General features: G+C 50.7%; 1 protein-coding gene across 8 annotated transcripts in view; it reads right to left on the bottom strand.

Moving 5' to 3' along the window:
• WDR37 (WD repeat domain 37) overlaps positions 1-25,347 on the bottom strand; it is a 64,757-nt gene that overhangs the window by 3,546 nt on the left and 35,864 nt on the right. For 5 of the 8 annotated variants that reach the window (XM_045465014.1, XM_045465012.1, XM_045465017.1 and 2 more), the window contains 4 exons: positions 21,278-21,518; positions 19,795-19,936; positions 3,374-3,508; positions 2,817-2,931 (listed from right to left, as the gene is read on the bottom strand). In XM_045465014.1, the coding sequence (XP_045320970.1) occupies positions 2,817-2,931; positions 3,374-3,508; positions 19,795-19,936; positions 21,278-21,518 (633 nt within the window). The remainder of the gene's footprint in view (positions 1-2,816; positions 2,932-3,373; positions 3,509-19,794; positions 19,937-21,277; positions 21,519-25,347) is intronic. The other 3 variants (XM_045465013.1, XM_045465016.1, XM_045465019.1) reach the window with 1 other exon arrangement.

Below are 25,347 nucleotides of genomic sequence, written 5' to 3'. Positions count from 1 at the left end.
AGTGATAAAGTACAAGAAACAGGATTAAGGAAAGCTGACAGAAATTCCAGAAGTAAAAGGAACACTCAGAAGAATAGCACAGGGACCTCCCCCGCCCCCCAGGTGGCTCAGCTGGTGAAGTGTCAGACTCTTGGTTTTGGCCCAGGTCACGATCCCACATTTCTGAGATCAAGCCCCGCATCAGGCTCTGCACTGACAGTGTGGAGCCTGCCTGGCATTCTCTGTCTCCCCCTCTCTCTCTCTCAATCTGTCCCTCCCCAGCTTGTTCTCCCTCTTAAAAAAAAAAAAAAAGAAAGGAAAAAAACAAGAATGGCACAGAAGTTCCCTGGTAAAGCATCCACATGTGGAAAGTGCTCTCTACGACAAAGAACACAACAGTCCACAAAATAAAGTATTGCCAACAGAAACCCACACAACAAAGGGTTTCAAGAGCAACGTTGTTAGGCTTCTTTGTTAAAAACCTCAGAAGAAAGAAGGAACGATGCATCCATTAACTGGCAGTGATCAGGACTCTGCACAGGAACCAGTTAAAGATCAGTCAACTCAAGGCACTGCCGACAGAAACCCTCAGGTCAGGTGCTTAGTAAGGGGGTAAGGCAGGGCCAGCCAGCACGCAGAACGCTGGCAAAGGAGCCCTCGCCCAGGACCCACCTGGAGTCCAGCCTCCTGTGTCCCTCGGACCCGAGTGCACACAGACATGCCTGGGGCACATGTGTACTTTAGAAACGCCCCGCCCCCTCTCGGGTCACACTGTGCACACTGCACAGAGCGCTGCACAGCGGCCACGGGCCAGTGTGCTTTCTGGAACAGCTCACAGACACGCTGCACCCAGAGCCTTGTCCCTTGGCCCCTCCAGCGCTCTACAGAGCTCGCTTGGCACGAAACACACTTTTGGGAAACACCACCTGCACTCTCCCCAAAGTAAAGCAAGTTCACGCTGCCAGCCACCTTCACTCTAGCTACCAATTTCAAATAAGGTTGCTGTTTTATCTCCTTAAAGTCTGTCGGTTCAAAGAAGCCGGGGCGACAGAAAGCAGGGACTGCCGGCTGTGGTTCCGGGACACCGAGCCCAGCATTTTTCTATCTGAAGAAGCGTCACAAGTTCAGAATTAAGTGAAACGTTACTCATCAATCTTAAAAATAATTCTATTCAACACAACACGTCAGGAGGAAACAAATCCGAGCACCACAAATTCTAGTTTCAACAGGGCTACACGTGTACAGACAACCAACGCGAGTTGCCTCCACGGGATCAGCACCACCAGAACCTCTCACAACTGCGTACTTTCTCGAGGAAAATGTTCTCACGGCAGAAGTCGTGCACGCCCGACCTAGTGTTCCAGGCGCAGCCCTCACAGGCCGCACAGCGCCGTCAGGTACCACACATGGGTCCCAGCATGTTAACGACGCAGCGTGCACGCACAGCAGTGACTCTGCAGGTGCCAAGCTCGAACCTTCCCTTTGTCGGGGGGGAGGTGAAGATTTTACTAGGCACTCTAATTTCACGAGTACCTTTTCTGTGACGTGTACTCAAAGAACAGAGTTTCAAATGAACTTAGGACAGTACTCGTACAAGCCCCGAGGGGGAGAGCAGGTGAAACCCTGTGTTGAGGGCAGAGGCCTTTCACGGAGAGCTGGTGCCACATAAAGTCAGGCCTCGCTGACAGCCAACACCCTTCGCCGTTGGCCTCTGAAGCCACCTTCGGTCTACAGCTCCTAACACCAGGGCCGGCCTGCGGGTCACAAACCACTCTGTGAGGCTTTACACAAGACGACAGGGGGCGCCTCCACAAGGGGTCGGCAGAGCCACGGCCATGGGACAGCAAGCCTGGCAGGGGCTGGGGGCACAGACGCCGACTACAGCGTCAGGGGCCACACGAACTGGCTTGCCTACACGGGTGTCACACTGACACACGGAGAAGGCCGTGGGAGGAAAAGGAGGGGGGTCAGGGGGAAAGGCTCAGTTAAGCATCAGGCCTGCAGAGGTGCGGCCTCAGCGATGGCGGTTGAGGGGTAGTGGGGGAAGATGGGAGGGGAGGGGTGGGGGGATGCAGGAGGGAGCGTATGGGGGGTTATGCATCACAGCAACATCCACTGCCCCACAGGAGCCATCGGGAACCACCTAAGTGCGAACTCCCAGGTGGCACGCCGGGAATGTGCATCAGCAGGTCTGAGCCGCAGCCACGGCCACGAGCACCACACTCCCCCTCCCCCGAACCGTCTGGGCTGACTCCCAGCAAAGCTGCATCTAGATGGGCTTTTCCCATCCTGCACCTGCCAGGGAAAGGGCTCTTCCGGTCTGGGCGGGGCGGGTCCTCTTCTGAAAGAGGCCCCGCGGCCCACACCTCTGCGTCCGAGTGAGGGCGCACACTTTCACTTGCCAAGAGGTGAGGCTGTGCTGTCCCAGAGGGGGACCGCCACCATGGGCGCCCTCTGCTCCCCACACGAGACTGGGGGGCGGAGTGCGCCATCTCATTTAAGTTTAAAAACACGTGGCACACTCAGTTCAGGTACTGGGGAACCCTTCAACTTTAAATTTTGTGAGTCCTAAACACAGATCAAGTACTTCCAGTGAAATCTAGCGTCTAATGACAGTAGGAAAATAAGAATGTGACACCTCTGGTGTGTTTACATCGATTACAATTATAAAAGCACTTATGTCTAGTATATCTGGATCATTTAAACGTATCGTTAGTTTCTCTCTTTTTAGAAAACCTAAAACGACGTAGGGCTCGTCGGTCAGTGGTGACCTAGGACGCAGACTCCACGCTGTCCCCAAGGCTCGCTGCCAACATGCGGGGCGAAAGCACACCTACCTGCCGGCTGCTACGGGGGAGCCGCGCCAGCCGCACGCCCGACATGTCGAACAGCCTCACTTGCCGGTTGTCGTGTGGGAGGGCGATTATCTTCTGGCCGACGCATACATTGATCCTGCGAAGGGGAGACGAAGTGGGTTATGGATGAAGTCGGGACGGCACAAGTCTCCGAGTTTACAGACTATCACGCGGTGGGAGACTTCGCACCATTCACGCTTCAAGGCAGGTGCTATCTGTCTGCAGCGTCAGCACACAGAGACCGAGTCACTTACCTGTAATGACAGTGACTCAAATGCAGCCCCACAGCGCTTGCCCAAAGGTGGCTCATTCTTCTCCTTTGAAGCTCACCGCCCCAGCCCGATTTTATACTCACATTTCAGCACACAGAGGATACTAAATCTGCATGAGGATCAATAAAAAATAATCCCCCCTGCAAAAAATACTTCCCCAGAAGTCTAATGCACTTTTCCAAATGCTCTCTTAAACACCACATGTACATGAATAAAACACTGCATGACAAGCCACCCTCTCAGGACATAACAAGCAGCCCTCTTCACCTGTTGATGGCAGAGTCTGTGCGAATAGTCGCAATGGGGGATCTCATATTCCTTAAATCCCAGACCTTCACGGTGCGGTCATCGCTGCCCGAAACAACATTATCTCCCACAGTGAACACGGCCGAGGTCACGGTGCTACAAGTAAAGGGCACAGGTTCAAAAGATCATCAGCAAGTCCCAGGATGCAGACACAAGTCCTCTCCACCTGCGTAATGAGCACACAATCCCGCTGCCAGAGACTGGTGAGGCAGGTGGAAAGGCTACTAGAGACGTGGAAGCGGACAGTTGTCTCCGACTCCACTAACTCCTGCTTCAATCTCCCTGTGAGTGTAAACACAATGAGCATTAGAAAAGTACGGTCCATTCTACTCGGCTCTACCTTCTCAGGCAACGGAGCAGAGAGAAGCTACCGGAAGACATCGATTAGACAGAACCTGCCAAAATGTCTACATACTCGCTCCTGATAGCACAAATGTAAAAAAAAAAAAGAAAAGAAAGAAAAGAAAAAGAAAAGTCCAGCCTAACTTTCAGTTTAATCAGAACATTGGAGAAAAACCTATTCCTTTAACTCAACCACCACCAATTTAAAAACGTGCCAAGAATTTAAACAGAACTTTCTCCACGGAAGATTCACAAAAGGCCAAAAAGCCCATGAAAAGATGCTCACCGTCAACCATCAGGGGAACGCAAATCAAAACCACAGCATCCCATCTCACTCCCCTTAGAATGCCTTCCATCAAAAAAACAGAACACAAGTGTTGGTCAGGATGTGGAGAAAAGGAACCTCATGCCCTGTTGGTGGGAATGCAAGCTGGTGCAGCCACTGTGGAGGACAGTGTGGAGGCTCCCTGTAGAGTTAAAAATAGAACTACCCTGTGATCCAGCAACACCACTACCGGGCACGCATCCCAAGGAAACGGATCAGTACCCTGAAGAGGTACCTACGCCCCCATGTTCACAGCAGGCAGGACACGCAAACCACCTGATGTTGACACACGAATGTACAAAGAAGATGGGATGTGTGTATGAACAACAGGGTCTTATTGGGCCACGAAAAAAAGACAGAAATCCCGCTGTCATCACGGGGATGAATGTGGACACCATGCTATATCAGGCAGTGGAGGGGGGCCCACGTGTGATGCACAGAGAACAGGGGGAGGAAGGTAAGCCCGGACTTGAAGCCAACGGCCCCTCTGAACCCCCGTCTCAAACACAGAGGAGCGTCAGGCCTGGCCTGGTGCAGAGGCCGCGACAAGCTGGGAGGGACTCTGACGCCCGGCCTCCCCCGTGGACTCCGGTTCTCAGGGAGTTCTGGCCAAGTTAAATTTCAGTGAACATTCTGCTAAATTAATGAAAAAAGTCTCCACAAAAGACCGTCTCACCTTATGTTAATGAAATGCTGAAAGACATTAGGTTTTTAATAAATCACCATCCTGACAGGTATTGTAGGGCATCAAAGGGAAAAGCTGGCGCGGGGGCCGTGGCTCTCGAGGCACCCTCGGACTCGGGTCCCCGGGGGAACCCACTGTGCCATGACTGCTCGCTGGAAAAGCTCAGACTCTGCCGAACTCCAGCCGACTCATTTATCTTGTCGCCGAGAGCGGCCGGGCGTGTGCTTCCAGCTGACAGCGCACTACCTTCTCACCGCACACCACTGGCCGATCTGGAACATTCCGCTCCCTCCGCGGGTCTCAATCACCGGAGAGACTGTAATGCTAGCACTCCTCATTAGGACTAACAGCTGTCTTCCCAGTCACACAGAGACACAAAGCTGTTTTGCATAACAATCTGCCGGAATTTCATAGCTAAGAAAAAAAAAAAAAAACACACGATGTGTGGAAAATGCTGGCCCGGAAACGCCAGGCAGTGCGCTCTCCTGGCCCCACATCAGAAACAGCGCAGAGCCCCCGCTTCTCACCCTTCAGATGGAGCTCCCCACAAAACCAAGAGATCCGTTTGCGTCAGAAGGACAGAGCAGAGGAGCAAGCACTCAGGCAAGGGCAGGGGCGTCCTCTGGATGGGAGTCCGCCTTTGAAGAGCGCATCCAGGAGGAAATCAGTGTGGCCCATGGCCCTACCAAGGACGGGGCAGTGTTCGTGACATCCCTGCGGCCCAGCACAGGCCGGCAGGTCGGACCACACCTGCCCTCACGCCTGCACACAACGGAAGACCTGTCCTGACCACGTCCTCCCTGGCTACCGCCTCCCGCGTCCCAGACGAAGCGAGTCCTCTGCAGCCAGCCCTAACATGGAGGGTCCTGGAGAGCACACGCGCTGTGCCCGGCCCACCCCGTGTACTCCTCGGTGCGCACACGACGCACATGGGCCTGCGTCTTAAGATCTGAGACAACTAAATGGAAAACAACCCTTTCCCAAATGATACATTTCTGAATACTCCTTGACGGCGAACTCTCAAAACAGCAGGCCCTAAGATAAACACTTAAAGGAAAAGTCACACTTGTGTCACATCTGGTTCGCTTTCAGGATCTGGAATTCAAATGCTCCCGGAAGAAAGAAGTTAAAGCAGCGCCAGCTCAGTATCCAACCCGGTCCGCCTCCTCCCTGAGCCTGTCTTCGGCAAACCAAGACGTCGTCACCGACAGGACTCGACGGAGCAGGTCCCGCTGGCCTCAGGGAACATGCCACAGCGAACAAGGTGGAGTGAGGACACCCCAGCGGGGCGGCGACGGGACAGGGGCAGTTTTCGGGCAACAGTGTAACTGTGACACTGAAACGTGCCGCTGCTGGGACTTGTGACAATACTTCAGAGAAGCTTCGCGATCACCAGGGTCATCACGCCGCAGCGATGGCTGCGAGCGGCATCACAGGTGCATCAGAACGGTGCCTTTCGTTAACCAAGTTCTCCTCCAGCGCATTTTATTAACTGAATCAGTAACTTTTCCACAGATTATTCAAAGATGATCATTCTACACAACTTGATTTAAAAGGGTTACGGAGATTTTTAAACAAGGGGTTTACAGAGAAGTTAAACTTAGGAGGATTCACAGGGTAACCTCATGCTTGTAGTATCAAGGGCCAAGGCTCGGATTTCCTTTCTGTGAAGCCTGGTCACTATTTCATTCTGATCAAACAATGTAACAGCCAAGCACAAATAAGTTTTGAACATTTGTAATTACATCAACAACTGTGACACGGGGCACCTGGGGGACTTGGTCGGTTAAGCGTCTGACTCTTGCTTTCGGCTCAGGTCGTGATCTGGGTTCATGAGATTTTGGCTCTGCGCGGTCAGCAGGGGGCCTGCTTGGGATTCTCTCTCTCCCTCTCTCTCTCTCTCTCAACATAAACAAACATTAAAATACAAATAAGTTAGGTGAAGAGTGATCTCCCTCAGGTTTTAATAACCTAACTGTCCATTCCCTTAGTTTCTGAATTCAAGACTTTGCTAGTTACGTGCTGATGCGCTCACAGCCAATGTCCCAATGTCAGCATCACGTGACTCTGGGCATAAAAACTAGGATGTGAACAATTTAAAAGGCTTCCCTTCTTTTTTAAATCTTCCAAAAGGAAAACTGTTTCTACATCAGCCTTGAAATAATCTGATACAGAAAAGCCCTGTTCATCAGAATAACCAGGAAAATTGAAGTTAGGAAGGTATTAGGAACCGTAAGATTTTTACTCTCCAGAAACTGCCAAGTTGAAGAGAGAGCGCGCTTTCCTGAAGAAGCCCCAGAGGGCACAGGTCCGTCCTGGATCTGAGGTGAGCTGTCACAGGCCTGGGAAGACCCCTCTTCTTCACCTGGACGTCCCTCACACCACAGTGGGGGTGACTCCACGTAAACCCGGGCTGTGGGCGCCTGAGGGCCCTTGTGGCCCGGGGACCGTGTGCAAACACGTTTCAGAACTGGGAGTGTGAGCGCGTCCACCAGAAGTGGCACAGGACACACGGAAGATGATACACGTGTGACATGTGGACACACGCACACGCATGTGCTGGCATGCCCACCAGACGTGACACTGCTACACGGAACATGACGTGTGTGCATGTGTGTGTGCATGAAATGAGCCAGAACTGAGCTCTGACACAGAAGTGACGCTCCTTCAACTCTCTGAGGAGCAAGTGTCCTTTACGCCAGCATATGATTTACTCACGGAAGGAGCCTGAGGGGCGAGACACCCTTGGCACCAGGAGGCGCCCGTGGGCCCCACACTCAAGCACCCCCTCACTCTGAAAGGTCAGGATTAGCTGCCAGCACAGCCTTCCAACACCTCACATTTCCTTACTCATCCAGAGGAGCAACCCAAGCGATGGGCCCCCGGTTTTTTAACACATGTGGAATTCACACTTACCTTCCCAGGGGGCCCGGTGTTCACAGCCCCTCCCCCAGGACAGGTGCCGCCTCGGCACAGGGCACTGCTCTTCACCAGACATGTCACGGGCGTCAGCAGTCACGGTAACATGGGTGGGGGAATGCCACGCACACAACAGGAAAGCACTTTCATCTGTCAAGTTCACTAAGCTTCCGCCAAACTATACTCCCTTAAGCAAAGGTTCCAACTCTAAAGCTGGTGACTCTCCAGGACTGCAAGTCTTGGAGCCCCGTCCACGCATCAGGCAAGGAGCCCAGCGAGGGAGGGGGTGCAGGGCTCCCCAGTGCCGAGTCTCACAGCAAGCCTGCCTGCACTCCTAGGATTCCAGGGACCATTGTCACGGTGACACCCTTGACAGTATCCAATCACCTCCAAGTCCGTGCACCCCACACTGGCCCTTGGACAGCCCGCCACAGCACACTGACGGCAACCCACTCCTCATACGGGGCTGTCCTCAGGCACACCCACTGGTCCGAGAAGCTGACTTTGCACATGCCGTTCCCGGCCCTCCCTGCAGGGACGCTTCACCAGACGGGTAAGGGGGGACACAGCACTCAGTCCACAGGAGATGCCAACACAGAAAAGCACTTCCAGGGAGCCAACCTAAACACTCAGAGCAGAAACAGCACGTAGGAGGTCGCTGCATGCACCCAAAGTCCCTCTCAGAGCACCCACTTAAGACAGTCTTTTTTTGGGAATGCAAGCTGGTGCAGCCACTCTGGAAACAGTATGGAGGTTCCTCAAAAAACTAAAAATAGAACTACCCTACAACCCAGCAATTGCACTACTAGGCATTTATCCACGGGATACAGGTGTGCTGTTTCGAAGGGGCACATGCACCCCCATGTTTATAGCAGCACTATCGACAATAGCCAAAGGATGGAAGGAGCCCAAATGTCCATCAATGGATGAATGGATAAAGACGTGGTATATATATACAATGGAGTATTACTCCGCAATCAAAAAGAATGAAATCTTGCCATTTGCAACTACGTGGATGAAACTGGAAGGTATTATGCTAAGTGAAATTAGTCAGAGAAAGACAAAAATCATATGACTTCACTCATGAGGACTTTAAGAGACAGAACAGACGAACATAAGGGAAGGGAAACAAAAATAATATAAAGACAGGGAGGGGGAGAGAACACAAGAAACTTTTAAATATGGAGAACAAACTGACGGTTACTGGAGGGGTTGTGGGAGGGGGGATGGGCTAAATGGGGGAGGGGCCCTAAGGAATCTACTCCTGAAATCATTGTTGCACTGTATGCTAATTTGGATGTAAATTTTAAAAATAATAATAACATTTAAGAAAAAAAAAAGACAGTCTTTTTTAGGGGGCGCCTGGGTGGCTCAGTCGGTTAAGCCTCTGACTTTAGCTCAGCTCATGATCTCACAGTTCAAGAGTTTTGAGTCCCGCGTGGGGCTCCATGCTGACAGCTCAGAGCCTGGAACCTGCCTCAGATTCTATGTCTCTTGCTCTCTGCCCCTCCCCTGCTCACACTTTGTCTCTAAAAAATAAATAAAAATTAAAAAAAAAAAAAAAAAAAAAAAAGACAGTCTTTTTTAAAAAGTCCTGGTCCTTGAGGGACTTTGGAGAAAACACTAAGTGGAGCATCTCACTCTGAGAACAGAAAGAAAATGGAGCGTGACTCTGCTCCGTCGGCAGCACCCGCACCCTGCGGGTCCAACGCCACGGCCGAGTGCAAGCAAGTGCGGACGCCGGGCAGGTGATCCCAGCCCACGGAGCCTGGCGTGGGCAGGGGCCAGGCACACGCACCACGCCAGCTCTGCCATCGGGCGGCTGCTCTGTCCCCACTCTGCTCGCCGCACGCCTCGCGCCGTGGCTTCTGCTGACACGTGCAGGTTGGTCCAGACACAACTCAGCTGTGAACGAGTCTGTGACGGTGCAGAGTCAGGAGGTGCTTAGTCTGTGGTCACAACCTGACGATCTTCTCTTGGGTCATCTGGGTGCGAAGTGAAGCGACCTGACAGCTCACGACCAAGCTGTCAAGTACACTGAGTTAAATGCACGAATTTCCCTGAAGTCCTTATTTTTATGAGTTCCCTATCAGCTCTACTTAAATGGGGAATTTTGAAAGCGTAAATAAATACTACATCTCCTCTTACTTTTAAAAACTATATTCCAAATTGGAGACAACTTTCAAATGCATCAGCAGGGGACTGTTAGGGAAACCGCGGGCCCAAAGCCGGAGGTGCAGGGAGTTGCAGGGGCCACACGGACACCCCCGAGGTCTCCCGGAGCAAAGCGGCGGCACCCGCAGAACGGCCCCGTTCACAGGAAAACCAGCCTCGCCTGCGTGCACGAGGTGCAGGGGACCCGGCCCAGCAGCTCGAGACGCACACAGTATTCGCTAACATCCCCTGCTCGTTTCCAGGACACCATGACAAAACGTGTGCGAATACAAATGACACTTGCAAAAACACACCTTAACACGACCACTGGGGCAGAATACCAGAAGTTGACACAGTCCAGGAGTCCTTTCTGTCTCTCAACCAACTACTGCCAGTAGTTACAGAACTCTCTAAACCTTCTCAAAACAAAATCATTTTCAAACCGTCTAATCAAAGAGAAGACAGGGGCGCCTGGGTGGCTCAGTCGGCTGAGTATCCAACTCTTGATTTCAGCTCAGGTCATGATCTTATGGTTCATGGGGTCAAACCCTGCATCAGGCTCCGCGCTGGCGATGTTAAGGGATTCTCTCTCCTCCCCTCTCTGCCCCTCCCCCACGCGCACACACATGCGAGCACGCACTCTCTCTCTCGAGATAAAAATAATAATAAGGGGCGCCTGGGTGGCTCAGTCGGCTGAGTATCCAACTTCAGCTCGGCTCGTGATCTCACAGTTCATGAGTTCAAGCCCCACATGGGGCACGTGCTGTCCATGAGAAGCTTGCTTCAGATTCTCTGTCCCCCTCTCTGCCCCCTCCCCTGCCTGCATGCACATGCTCTCTCAAAAACAAACATCTAAAAACTAATAAAAATGATCATAATAAAAAGACGACGACTGAACCAGACTCTCAGGCACTTGGGCAGGGAGTGCAGAGCTGCAAGAGGCTTAGGCTCAAAGGCGTTTGAGGCCAGCATGATGCTACGGGCCCTTCTGGAGCCATCCCCCAGTACTGAAAAGAAACCGTGCAGCACAACACGCTCCCCACGTCCTCCTTCTCCTCCTCCCGGACAAGGGCTTACAAGCGGCCACCAAGAGTAACAGACTTACAAACCAAAAGCAGTCTACCAAAATCTCAGCCTCCAAGGTGGTCTGTCACCAGACTGCCACGCATCCACCCCACCCCTACCACGGGCCTGCATACAAGCTGAGTCACTGACCAAGCACAGAATTCAAGACTTAAATCAACCACTGTCCAATTGAAGGGGTCATGATGTCGAAAGGCTTTCTCTTTTCTTTTTTTTTTTTTAAGCATATGTAGAGAGAGAGAGAGAGAGAGAGAGAAAATGCGCGCATGCCCAAGTGGGGGGGGGGGGAGGGAGAGGGACAAAGGGAGAGGGGAAGAGGGAGAGAGAGGGGGAGAGAGGGGGAGAGAGGGGGAGAGAGGAGGAAAGAGGAAGAAAGGGGGGAGAGGGAGGGGGAAGGGTGGAGAGGGAGGGGGAAGGGTGGAGAGAGGGGGAGGGAGGGAGGGAGAGAGAGGGAGAGAGGGAGAGGGAGAGAGAGAGAGAGAGAGAGAGAGAGAGAGAGAGAGAATATGAACGAATGAATCCCAAGCAGGCTCCACACCATCAGCACAGAACTCATCGCTGGGCTCGATCTCACGAACTGTGAGATCATGACCTGAGCTGAAATCAAGATATGGACACGTAACCAACTGAGACACGCAGGCACCCCGATGCTTTTTCTCTTTAAAAGTATAAAGAAAATTGTTAATAACCTGACACAAAATTCAAAGCCACTTTCACCTTCATACATAAATGACCTAGAATTTGGTATTTGCTATGATATATCTTCCCTGGGAATTTGGGAATGAAAGCATATGATCATGTCTTAACTTTAAAGCAATCATTGTGAAAAAAAAACTATGAACATTATCGTATCTCCAACTAAAACCAAATACAAAAAATAAAAATAAATAAGTGTTGTTACCAATAAAAAAGCAATCATAATTTTTAATCTGATTTTTTTTTATTTTGTTTTGTTAGATGTAGTGTTTTGTTTTCTTTAGAAGAAAGCACCAAAGTTCACATTTGGATGATAAAGTTATTATATAGAGAGAATTAAAGCAAAACAGAAAGAAAAAACTTTGCACTCTCAGAGATTTTATCCACGGTGAGCTAATTCGAGTTTCTTCAATGCCAGAGTTTATTCACACTTATGAACACTGTCAGCTGGGTACAGACTAGAGTCATTGGCCACCCACAGGGAAAGCTTAATGACCAGTGACTGCCTCAACTGTCAGTCCCTTTTTATAGCAACTGAAACAAAACAAAACAAAACAAAACAAAGCAAAACAAAGCAAAACAAAACAAAACATAAGAAAAACGTGAGGCGGGGGTGGGGGTGGGGGTGGTCCACCAGGCCCCCCAGAGAAGCAGTTGTACTGGGCAGTGCAATCCTCGTGGGCAGCTCTCGTGCCGCCTTCAAGGGACACTTCGTGGATCTCACCTGAAGGTAAATTTGGGTACCACAAAAGCTTCCTGCAGACGCACCTCTGTACACACAGCCCACGTGGTAAGAGTCCAGCTGGGATGACCGGTGTGCCCGCGTCTAGGCCGGCGGGAGAGTGCCACTGCATCCCAGGAGGGAGGGCAGGGCGTCCTACAACGACACTGCCTGAAACAGCTCACCTACTCAATCATCCCGTCAGGGGAGAAACTCGTCAACACACAAGGATTTAGCTTATTTCAGATGAAAAGCACTGGATTTCAGCTCCACCTCCTGACAATGAAGACAAAAATCTATGAAAACAAACTGCCAGCGTTTGAAATTCCTGTGACGTTCCAAAATATTTCAGTTACCCATTTCTATTATTTCCGAGAACAGTACACACTACAATTCCTCATCCCTGACTATTAGGAGAACAATCTGTTACATAAAATATCTAATATTTACCTTCATATAAATCGGTACCCCTTGCTACTACAGCAGATAGTCAAATAGTAACAGACACACATTTATACTAAGTAAATCCTATTATGCTAAAATTCCTATTATAATGAACAGCTTTCGCAGTACAAAGTAAAAATACACATGGAACACAACAAAGAAGAAAAGAACATTATTTGTCCTTTCTAAAAGTGTACAAGAACCTTAGGCAGAGCTTACGTGAAGAAGTAATAACAGCAGCATAGATTTCCAGAGAAACCGTGTGGCTATAGATTTGTACCCTTGCAGTGAAGCACTACACCTCAAACTCTCTTTTCACAAAAAGGCACAGAATCCACACAGAAGCATGAGGAGAACAGTCACCTCTCTCCCAGATCCCAGAGAAATCAAATTATCAAACTAGGATGGGACACCTGGGTGGCTCAGTCGGTTAAGTGTCCAACTGGGACTCAGGCCACGATCTCACGGTTCGTGGGTTCAGGCCCCCTTGTCGGGTTCTATGCTGACAGCATGAACCTGCTTAGGATTCAATCTCTCTCTCTCTCTCTTTCTCCTTCTGTCTCTCTCTGCCCCTCCCAGCTCATGCTTTCTCTCTCAAAATAAACTTAAAATAAATTATAAAACTACACAAATAATCTTAAAACCTATACAGCTACATCTTGCCTTAAGAAAACCCAACATACAGAAATTCAAAATCACTGAAAAGCTAAGTGAATTACTCACATTATATAAGATATTAGATTCCAACATACTTTACTGGAGAATGTGTGTTGAGTTTCTTGTAAATGAAAATATGCCCTAAGAGACTATGTTCTGGAGAGTGTGTCCCACCTACAACTCTTCAGATGATACCAACAAGTAAGGAACAGCATGTCTGAGTTGTGCTTTTAACGTTCAGAAAAGAAATGGGTTAGGGGCACTTGGGTGGCTCAGCTGGTCAAGCATCCGACTCTTGGTCATGGCTCAGGTCATGATCTCAGGGTCGTGAGATGGAACCCCACCTCAGCATGGAGCCTGCATGGGATTCTGTCCGTCTCTCCCCTGCCCTTCCCCCACTCATGTTCTTTCTCTCTCTCAAAATAAACGTTAAAAAAGTAAAATACAAAAAAGAAAAGAAAAGAAAAGAAAAGAAAGAAAGAAAGAAAAAGAAAGGTTAAAAGGACTCAAGAAAATCACCCTGGAAAACCAAGAGTTAGCTCCCAGTCTAGGAGACAGCACTGCAGGCACCGAAATGACTTATTTCCTACAGGGGCAGTCACTGCTGGATGTCGGAAATGTGGCCTTGGGCCCGTGACAGCAGCCGTGGTTGGGGTGGCAACGGACGGTGCAGCGGCGGCGGCCGTCAGACAGACCCAAGGCTTGGGGGAGGCAGGAGACCCGAGCGTGTTTGAGAAGCCACACTCAGACCGTCGCAGGTGAGTGAGGAAACCGAACACGGTCCGAAAGCAGCCAGTTCTCCGCTCTCGGTCGGGAACGAGGCTGTGCGTTTGGTTTGATAAAAGCACGCCCTCCGTAGGTGCACACGTAGTTACTGGCACAGGTACCGTATTCTGTCGGATTTCCTTGTCCCCGTGGGCTCAAACCTAGGGAACCCGTGCCGGAGGCAAAATAACAAAAAAACGCACAAAACAAAACAACAAGAGCTACCGACTAAACAGAGTCTTCATCTAAAACCCCTGTAAAATATCCCACCTCCTGTTTTTCCGAGCGGCCGCAACTCCCAGAGGCTCACTGCTAACGGATCAGGCAAGGCTGCAGCCCCACCTGCTGGCCACGCCGTGCGGGCTCTCCCCAGGCAGCGGCCTCTCCACCCTGCAGGAACAGAGGCCCCCGCCTGCCGCCGCCGGCCACGGCATGGCCGAAGGAGCAGAGGAGGGCCTCGGCCCGCGGGCACAGCGCACAAGCCCCCGGCCAGCCCGTGCCAGTGCCCCAAGGCCTCTGAGGAGGTAAAACGTGCCCTTCTCTGACACCACTGGAAATCAGTGCCAAAGGGAGAACAGTCTTACTTTCGTACCTTGCGCATCAACAAACACGCTAGTTCACCCTAACTTGGTTAAGAGAAAATGCACATGGTCTAAGGGCAGTGCTTGTCCGCTTATTCCATTTTCACTCACAGGTCCATGTGTCCTCACCACATACAGAAAACGAAAGCACCAACGTCTGCCTTGGGGCACCCAGATGCAAGAGGCCTCAGGGACAGACACGGCTCCATGCCTGCTCTACGCCACTACTGATCCCGTGAGAAAAACAAGCCAAAGAAACCTTGTCACAGGTCCACGCTAGAAATAAGAATCCCTGGGACACCTGGGTAGCTCAGTCGATTGGGCGTCCGACTTCGGCTCAGGTCAGGATCTCGCGGTTCGTGGGTTCGAGCCCCGCGTCGGGCTCTGTGCTGACAGCTCAGAGCCTGGAGCCTGCTTCGGATTCTGCATCTCCCTCTCCCTCTGTCCCTCCCCCACTCATGCTCTGTCTCTCTCTCAAACATAAATAAAAACATTAAAAAAAGAAAAGAAAGAAAGCCAACATTTAGGGCAATAAAAGGGGCACCCGGGTGGGTGGCTCAATCGGTTAAGCATCCAACTTCGGCTCAGGCCATGATCTCACAGTTTGTGGTTCAAGCCCTGCATGGGGCTCTGGGCTGACAGCACAGAGCCTGGAGCCTGCTTTGGATTCTGTGCCTCCCTCTCTTTGCCCCTCTCCCACTCGCACTCTGTGTCTATCTCAAAAATAAACATTAAAAAAAAAACAGTAAGAACCCCTTCGTAACCAATCATGTTCCTCACAGTGTATCTCTCCAGAAACGACCATTATTTCACACATCCACCAGGTACAAAAATATACCCCAAATCATAGAGACATGTGAACCATGACCCCAGCATTTCCTACGCTGCACAGTCAGAGGGTGGCAGACAAGACAGACCTACTATTCAAAAAGTCTTAACGCGGGGCGCCGGGGTGGCTCAATCGGTTAAGCGTCCGACTTCAGCTCAGGTCACGATCTCGCAGTCCGTGGGTTCGAGCCCCACGTCGAGCTTTGGGCTGATGGCTCAGAGCCTGGAGCCTGCTTCCGATTCTGTGTCTCCCTCTCTCTCTGCCCCTCCCCCGCTCATGCTCTGTCTCTCCCTGTCTCAAAAATAAAAAACGTTAAAAAAAAAAATAAAAAAATAAAAACAAATAGTCTTAACGCTAAACACACACTTCCAACAACACCCAATAACGCAAATAAATTCTTGGCTCTTTTTGCAGAAAATAAAAATAAAAACTTTCAATCAAAAAAAGCAATTGAAGGGGCGCCTGGGTGGCTCAGTCGGTTAAGCGTCCGACTTCAGCTTAGGCGCCTGGGTGGCTCAGTCGGTTAAGCGTCCGACTTCGGCTTAGGTCACGATCTCACTGTCCGTGAGTTTGAGCCCCACGTCGGGCTCTGTGCTGACAGCTCAGAGCCTGGAGCCTGTTTCGGATTCTGTGTCTCCCTCTCTCTCTGACCCTCCCCCGTTCATGCTCTGTCTCTCCCTGTCTCAAAAATAAAAAACGTTAAAAAAAAAATAAAAAAATAAAAACAAATAGTCTTAACGCTAAACACACACTTCCAACAACACCCAATAACGCAAATAAATTCTTGGCTCTTTTTGCAGAAAATAAAAATAAAAACTTTCAATCAAAAAAAGCAATTGAAGGGGCGCCTGGGTGGCTCAGTCGGTTAAGCGTCCGACTTCAGCTTAGGCGCCTGGGTGGCTCAGTCGGTTAAGCGTCCGACTTCGGCTTAGGTCACGATCTCACTGTCCGTGAGTTTGAGCCCCACGTCGGGCTCTGTGCTGACAGCTCAGAGCCTGGAGCCTGTTTCGGATTCTGTGTCTCCCTCTCTCTCTGACCCTCCCCCGTTCATGCTCTGTCTCTCCCTGTCTCAAAAATAAATAAAACGTTAAAAAAATTTTTAAAAAAAAAAAAAAAAAAAAAAAAAAAAAAAGCAAGTGAAAACAGAACGTGACAAGATACTTTAAATAACACCCAGAAAAATGACTCTGGAATCACACTTAGAGTCGGGCCCCACAAGAACCCCCCCACCAAGCTCCCTGTGCCTTGGTTGGCCTCTACACATCTGGAGGAGAGCTCCGGACCCCCTGTAAGGACCGCATGTGTGCTGTGCCCAGTGTGCAAGGCCTCCCGTGTCACAGGAGGGAGGCTCCCATCGGTGCCACAGAGGGCTGTTCACATAAAGTTCACACTGCCCTTCTCAGCCCAGCCCCCAAGGCTCGGCCCAGATGCCACTCATCCAGTGTGGGATGGGGAAAGTGGCAGCGAGTCCGGGACAGACTCCTGCGCCAGACGTCATGAGTGCTCAGGACAGAAGGGGCACGTCTAAGAAGCCCCAGCAGCCGAGTCTGGAACAACTGAAACAACAATAATTACAAAAACAAAGACCTACAACCGTCAAAGTGGAATAATCCTTGAGCCTACAGCAGCCTCAACTACACTAACGAACAAAGCGCCAACTGATGAGTGTGGAAAGAAGGCCAAAATCAGCAAGGTCACCACTTCTACACACTCGAGGTGATAAGAGACCCAGGAGAGGATCACTGAGGACGTCAGACCCAGTGGATGAAAGGTCACCAGGGAAGAAGACTGCTCACGTCTCCCCGCCACTTCACACATTTCAACGTGGAAAACACATCTTGCGGTAGGGACACCTGGAGACGCCCCCGCGCTCCAGGCCCACATCCCCGATAGCAGGACGCTCTGCTGGGGACACAAAGCACACAATGGTGGCTATGAAGACTTCTGGCAAAAAGGCAACCAGGAGAGAAGCAGAGTGTGGGACATTCTAGCAGAGAATGGCTTAGATTCTTCACAAAAACAATCCACGCCATAAAAATAACAGCAGGGGCGCCTGGGGGGCTCAGTTGTTTGAGCATCTAACTCTCAACTTTGGCTCAGAATCCCAGGATCGTGGGCTCGAGCCCCGAGTCAGGCTCTGTGCTGACAGCACGAAGCCGGCCTAGGAGTCTACCTCTCTGCACCAACCCCACTCTTGCCCTCGCCCTCTCCCTCTCTCTAAATACATAAACTTAAAATAAAAACAATAACAACAAATGGTCAGAAGACTAACCTAGACTAAAGGACCACAGAACAAAATGAGTGCATGTAATGAATGAAGCCTGACTGAATTCTAAAACAATGTATCAGAGACATTTTAGCGACAACAGGGATAGAGCTGAACGTGGGCCGGGTATCAGATGCCATCCCAGAACTGTTTCCACCCTCTCCAGGGGAACGCCCAACAACTCTCCAAAGACGCGCTCGGAGTGCAGGGGAGAAGCGGCAGGCCAAGGGCGGCTCCTGGCACAGGGCCCCGGCAGACAGCACTCATGGGCGCCGTTTGTCCAGACGCTGCACATGTCCGCGTGCGCACACAGAAACACGACCGATGTGGTGAAAACACCACCACCGGTGAGGCCAGGAGCAGAGTACGTGGGGTGCCGCTACACGATTCCCTCCAAATTCACGTGTGCCTGAGCCTCCTCAACATAAAGCACCCGGAAGAAGAGACGAGCAGGCTCTGGGCAGGGCTGTGCGCACGGGGCCCCGGCTCGCCCCAAGCGCCCATGACCGCACACGGCTCCCCCGTCCTCGGGGCCCAGAGCAAGCCCGCCCTCAGAGCACACGGAGGACAGCCGCCCCCCTGCATGGTCCAGGCTGGCCTGACCGGAAGCCGTCCCCTGGATGGGACCGAGACCTGTGAAAGCAGGGATGCGGCGAGAGGTGCCCTGCACGCAGGCACCAGCGCCGCCAGATAAGCCACTGCAAACGGAGACCTTCGGTCCCGGTGCCGCAGCCCCTCCAGCTGCCAGCAGGAAGTCTGTCACAGTCTCCCAGGACACACGGGCCACGCTCGCACCCCTGTCCCAGAGCACACCACCTCCCTTCTGGCCCCAAGCTTCTTGAAGACCTCTGTCTGTCCGGTTTCCGTGTGAACACGGCACAAATTCTCAACACCGAATCTCTAATTTCGTATCTGACGTTAGACACATAAAACAGGCCTGTTTAGGGAGTGCGTCCAAAGAAGGAATGAAGAAAATCCGTTATTTTCAAGCAACCAAATGAGCAAGCATGCGTTCATTAACAAGTGTTTAGTGAGCACGCAGGACCTTTCTGGACACGCAGAAGCTCAGGACACACGCTGCCAGAGAGACAGACACAGGGACGGTCCGGTCCAGAGAGGCACGTGCAGGGGCAGCGGTGGCATGGGGAGCAGGTGACAGGATACAGTCAGGAGGTGTGACAGGAAGGGCGTCCTGCTCACGGAGGGGATGGGGCACGGCAGGGGAGCGGGGATGTCTCTGGAAAGATGGTCATGTGATTTATCGGGAACGGTCTGACTGGAGAAAAGTTTTTGGAAAGAAGTAAGAGTTCTGGGGGCGCCTGGTGGCTCGGTCGGTTAAGCGTCCGACTTCGGCTCAGGTCATGATCTTACGGCTCGTGAGTTCAAGCCCGTGTCGGGCTCTGTGCTGACAGCTCAGAGCCTGGAGCCTGTTTCAGATTCTTTATCTCCCTCTCTCTCTCTGACCCTCCCCCATTCATGTTGTGTCTCTGTCTCAAAAATAAATAGACGTTAAAAAAAAAAAAAAAGAAGTAAGAGTTCTGTTAAGGCACAGCTATGCCTGAGCTGCCCAATAGATGGCCAGGCAGGGGTGTTGGGGGGGGGGGGGTGTCCTCCCCAGCTCTGGCCAGGCGCTCAGCAGAGGCTGTGCGGGCCACCAACTCTAGTGTTTCCCGACTTCCCCACTGCCCCATCCTACCACCATCCAATTCCCTGTGAGAACTTCAGTGACTGAATCTTTTAAAGTCTTACAAATACCCAAATGGAGCTAAACGTTTAGGGAAAGAGCAGCCAGTTTGGAAGACGTGGAGCTGGAAGTTAATACTGGAGATGAAGACACGGATTAAGTTTCAATATCCACCTGCAACACTTGTTTCGCGAACAGTTAAGGAGAGATCTCTAAATGACTGTGACTCACTCCGTATGGCCCTGGAAGACATTCACGGAGTGGATGGAAGGGTCCCTGAAATCCCAAAGACGGAAAGTCGTGTCCCGGGAGGAGGTCACCACAAGCCGCTGGGTGGGGTGTGTGCAACAGTGCGTGAGCTCCTGGTCATGCCCTACAACCAAAGATGACAAAAAGGCAAGATCATCCACCTGTAGGCACAGTTACAGCGATGCTTTCTTAAGAACACGAGAATCAAAACCTCTTTATGGTCTCTACTGCTCATGGTCACTGTACAAGGGAATGCAAGTAGGGAAAGATAAGAAGTCACTTAAAACTAGCAGGTGGGGTCGCAGTGGAACTGGTTTTCCCTCGGGAACTGGAGTCCTTTCATCCACACATTTAGGGGGATCAGCAAAACGAGTGCGAGCGTGACCCACCTCCTGATGCTGATGGTCAGAAGGTCTGCCAAATCTCTCTAACAGGCTAAATATGTGAACAAACGAATTCTTAATCTTTAATTCCAGAGTAACTTCTAACACTAGAATATGTGGAACCCTTAGTAAAACATAATCTTTAACACACTCAATGAGGAAATTCACTTACTGACAAATTTGCAAAAACGTCTGTAGTGGGCATAACGCTAAGATGTCCCGGTGACCCCCTTCCCTGGCATACACACCCTGGAGGATACCTTCCCTTGAGTTGGGGCAGAACCTGTAAATGCGACGAGATATCACTCTGGTAAGCTCGGTACATTAAAAGGGAAAACAGATTTTGCAGATGTAACTAAGACCTCCAAATCAGTGCCTTCAAGTTAACCAGAAGAAACTCTGTCCTAGGTGGGCGTGCCCTAATCAGGCAGGCCCTTGAAAAGAGATGTTCTCCTGGAAGCGGAAAACACAGCAAACAGCTGTGTGGGGAAACATCTCTGAAGGGGCCACGAGGGATATGAGGGCACGCTCTGGATGCTGAGAGTGGTGGGTCCCCAGCTGACAGGTCGCCAGAAAACAAGGACCTCAGTCATATGGGGACCTCAGCCATACGCCACAACAAAACGAATCCTTCCACCAGCGGTAAGTAAGAGGACAGAACCTAACCCTCAGATGAGATCACAGCCTCAGACCACACCTGCGTTTCACCCATAAGACCCTGAGCACAGGACCAGCAAGCATGTGCCCAGAACTCCAGACCCAGGGAAACCATGAGCTTATAAATCCATGTTATTTTAAGACACTAAGTTTCTGGAAATTTGCTACAAAGCAATAGGAAGCTGACAGAACAACCATTTTTCACATATCTAGGTATTACATGCTACAGTTAAATCCCTTAAAGATAAAATAGGTTTAGCTAACAAACAGTTCTGTAATTTAGAAAGGGTCCCTGAAAAATCACCATCTGGGTACCACAAGAACTAAAAATAATCCTGGACAAGAAGTAATTTGCGAGGTAAGATATAAACACATGCACATAAATCAAAAGCACGCCAACTGGAAATCACAAACACTTGAAGTACCTGTCAGAGAGTGAACGAGTTCCGCCGTCTCCACGTCAAACAGATTCGCCGTTCTGTCCCAGGAGGCCGTCACTGCCTGCTTCCCCCCAACCAGCCAGTCAGCGGCTATGACCACTCCCTGGTGGCTCTTAAGAGATGTCAGCGGCACCCGGATGGTAGGACAGTCACTGGACACATCCGCGTCAACATCAGGCTCGTCTTTATCGGAGCACTCCACTTCATCTTCGCCACATATCTGCTGCTGATGGTGAGAGCAGAGAAGAAATTCCCTGGGAATCTTGAGTCTTTTCTGACACAGCTACACAATCAGACTGTTGTCATTTGTCTTTCTAGGACTTGATCATCGTTATGACCAACAACAGCACGGTATCTGGCAAGTATCTGCAGCTTGATGACTGTTTATCAACTCCATGATTATCTACTTGGTTAAAACCCACGACCACATATAAGAAGAGAACAAAATTAAGGCCACTATGACATCAATAAGCCACATTCCATTTCCAGTCAGCAATAAAATGGCAAATAAAATGATTTTATTTTAAATTTTTACCACATATTAGGAGCAATGTACTAAAATATAAAATACATTTGAAAGTCAGTAATTTATCACAATAAAAAAAGAAACACTCCAATTCTCAGAAGGCTACTTAGAATTCTATTGCTATAGAAACAGATATGAGTTCATTTTATTTTCCTGTAAGGTCTTTTGTCAAAAACTAAAATGAAAACACAAAAGGCTTCAGCTCTTTAAGAAAACATATCGATCTTTCATTCAACAAATATCAGGTGCTGACACACCGCCAGACCACACGCCAGTCCCACAGCAGAGAAAGATGACCTCTGTCTCACATGGACATGCGGAACAATGGAACTAGAGCCACAGAGACTGGAAACGTCCTCATTTCACGGAGTTTACATGCTAGCGAGGAAGACAGACCACACACAGGGGCATATGTATGCGCGCGTGCACACACATACACACACATCCATACTCGTATGGCAATGTATGGCATACATATACACATGCTAGTATGGAAATACGTGCCATGTAAACACACATGCTAGAGTGGTAATGTCACAGATAGTACAGGGAAATGTGTCACATGTACACGCACATGGTACAGAAATATAGATCACATGTACACAGTGTAGAGATATGTGTCACACGTACACACGGTATAGAGATATAGGTCACACATACACACGGTGTAAGGATACACGTCACACGTACACACACAGTATAAAGATATGGGTCACACGTACACACAGTGTAGGGATACGGATCACAGGCACATGCACAAAGCGTAAGGATGTATCACACACACACACACACACACAGATTCAGGCAGCAATAAGCACTAAGAAACGGAGCAGATGGGGGGATGGGCAGTCGCGAGGGCTATTTTATACAGAATTATCAGGGAAAGACCCTCTGCTAAAGTGACATTTGAGTTGGAGCATGAAGAAAACAAGGGATCCAGGCACAAACACTTAGGGGAACAGCATTCCCAACCGAAGAGCAGGTGCCAAAGCCCCAAGAAGCTACACAAACAGCAAAGTCGCGGGCGTGGAGGTGGGAAAGGTGGATTCAGAGGAGGCGGCGGGAGAGACACAGATCACATTCCATACGGAGCTGCCCAAGGACTGACAGCCGGGAGCCGGGCCGCATGGAAGGGATGCCAATGAGCGAGGCCCCACAGCAGGAGGAACACACAGAGAAGCAGAGGAGGGTGCGGACGGCGTGAGGGTCTGAGGTCTGCGTAGGAAACCCGAGGGGGTAAGGACCGTGGAAAGTCACGGAGGGGGGCAGCGGCCACCGGAGGCAGCATGCCAAGGAGTGCACGCTCAGGGCACTCCCAGGTCAAATGCAGGGAGCACAGGGACTCTCCATCCAGCAGGAAAGTTAAACACACATGTTATGCAGAGTTACCGATCTCAAAGCACACTAAAGACTACAAAGCAAAGTCAGGGAGGTCTGCAGGGTGGAGAGCATAAGAGGGATGAGGGGAGAACACCCAGGAAGAGGGCCAAGCGGGCCGGCAGGGAGGGAGGTACACCGAATGCGTCCGGTCTGGGCTGGCGCCACAGACTGGCAAAGGGCTTGGCAAGGTGGCAAGTACAAGTCCAGAAAGACCACTCCTGACCTCGTGCATGCAGAGAGGATACAACATGAGTGGCCAGGCCGGAATGGGGAGCCTCGGCAGGGACTAGAGGTGACGGCCCCTGCGGGCTAACAGCATGAGGACAGACCCCAAGAGCGTAACCTGCTCCAGGAGAAAGGACCCTGACCGGTAACCGCACCCCAACAGGAAGAGCAACGTGGTCCCTGGAGATGCCGCATGGGGATGCTGTGATTCGGGGCTCTCCCCCAGCCAACAATGGCCCCTTGGCCACGAGGTTCCTCAGCTCCCACAGCCACTCGTGAGGAGCCCCCGGGCCCTCTCTGGCCCTGACGGGCAGGGCCGGCCTGCACAGTGCCTCAGGCAGGCACAGAAGAGGGGTGCCGGGTGGAGCCGCGGCTCAGCAGAGATCTCTGGGTAAGTGTTACATAAAGGGTAGCCGGGGAGACAGGACAGAGGAGTGCATCCAGAATTACAGAAGAACCAGAAGCAGTGAGATGTCACAGACAGATGGAAATGGAAGATGGAAAACAGGTGAGGAAGAAGAGATGCGTCAAAGATAATCCCAAAATTCCGGAGAGTTTTGCTCACTGCTGGCACACAGAACTGGTGCACCTGCTGTGCCTTTCCCTGCGAACTGTGAAGGAGAAAGTGACAAGTAAGCATGAATGCAGGGATTTCCTCAGAGCGGGTCCAGGGGACCCCCATTTCAGAGAGCTCTAGCTCTCGGGACGCACGATGGAAAGGTCAATAGGAACCTTCACAGAAATCATTTGTCCAAACTAGACAAGAATTGAAAGTATTTTAAAATGCAAAGATAGTAAGTCGCATCCACGAATAATTATAAGTTTTTAAATTTTTCATGTTTATTTTTATTTTTGACAGAGAGAGACAGAGCATGAGCGGGGGAAGGGCAGAGAGAGAAGGAGACACAGAATCTAAAGCAGGTTCCAGGCTCCGAACTGTCAGCACAGAGCCCAATGCAGGACTCGAACCTACAGACTGCAAAATCATGACCCGAGCCTAAGTCAGACACTCAACCGACTGACCACCCAGGCACCCCTATAAGCTCTTTTAACACTTGACGTGAAGAGCAGGGGAAGGAGAGTAAGAATGGTCTGTGTGCTTTTTGCCCACATCTTGGGGATAATCCATTTCAGTTGAACCATTCTGACCGCCAGCAACAGCGGAGGAGAATGTCCAACGTTGCTGACTTAATGCTAAGTGGATCTCCCGAACATGAGCAGCCACAGGACCAAGGAGCCACTGAATCACGGTTCTCGTGAAGGAAGGGTCCCTGGAAGCCACATGGGTAACCTGATTCGATCTTCCTGTTTCAACAGGGAAAGTGAAGCCACCCAGTGAATTAAAGCAGTTGCTCGACATCACACAGCTGGGGTCCCACAGTGACTGGACAGGCCATCTGAAAGTGTCTCCACTCACCACCCAAACACTTCTTTATCAAATATTTCTTCGTAGATGCTAACTAAAACTCTCTGGTCCAAGCTAAATTTTAAAAAGCTGTACTGGTGAAAACGAACAAGATCTTTTTTTTTAATTTTTTTTTAAATGTTTATTATTGGGGCGCCTGGGTGGCGCAGTCGGTTAAGCGTCCGACTTCAGCCAGGTCACGATCTCGCGGTCCGTGAGTTCGAGCCCCGCGTCAGGCTCTGGGCTGATGGCTCAGAGCCTGGAGCCTGTTTCCGATTCTGTGTCTCCCTCTCTCTCTGCCCCTCCCCCGTTCATGCTCTGTCTCTCTCTGTCCCAAAAATAAATAAACGTTGAAAAAAAAAAAAAATAAATAAATGTTTATTATTGAGAGACAGAGACAAAGCGTGAGCAGGGGAGTCACAGAGAGAGGGGAAGACACAGAATCCGAAGCAGGCTCCAGGCTCTGAGCTGTCAGCACAGAGCCCAACGCGGGGCTTGTACTCACAAACCGCAAGATCA

This window comes from Leopardus geoffroyi, chromosome B4 (assembly GCF_018350155.1).
Source record: "Leopardus geoffroyi isolate Oge1 chromosome B4, O.geoffroyi_Oge1_pat1.0, whole genome shotgun sequence".
NCBI lineage: Eukaryota > Metazoa > Chordata > Mammalia > Carnivora > Felidae > Leopardus > Leopardus geoffroyi.
The sequence above is the reverse complement of the archived record's forward strand: the minus strand, read 5'-3'. Positions and strand labels throughout refer to the sequence as shown.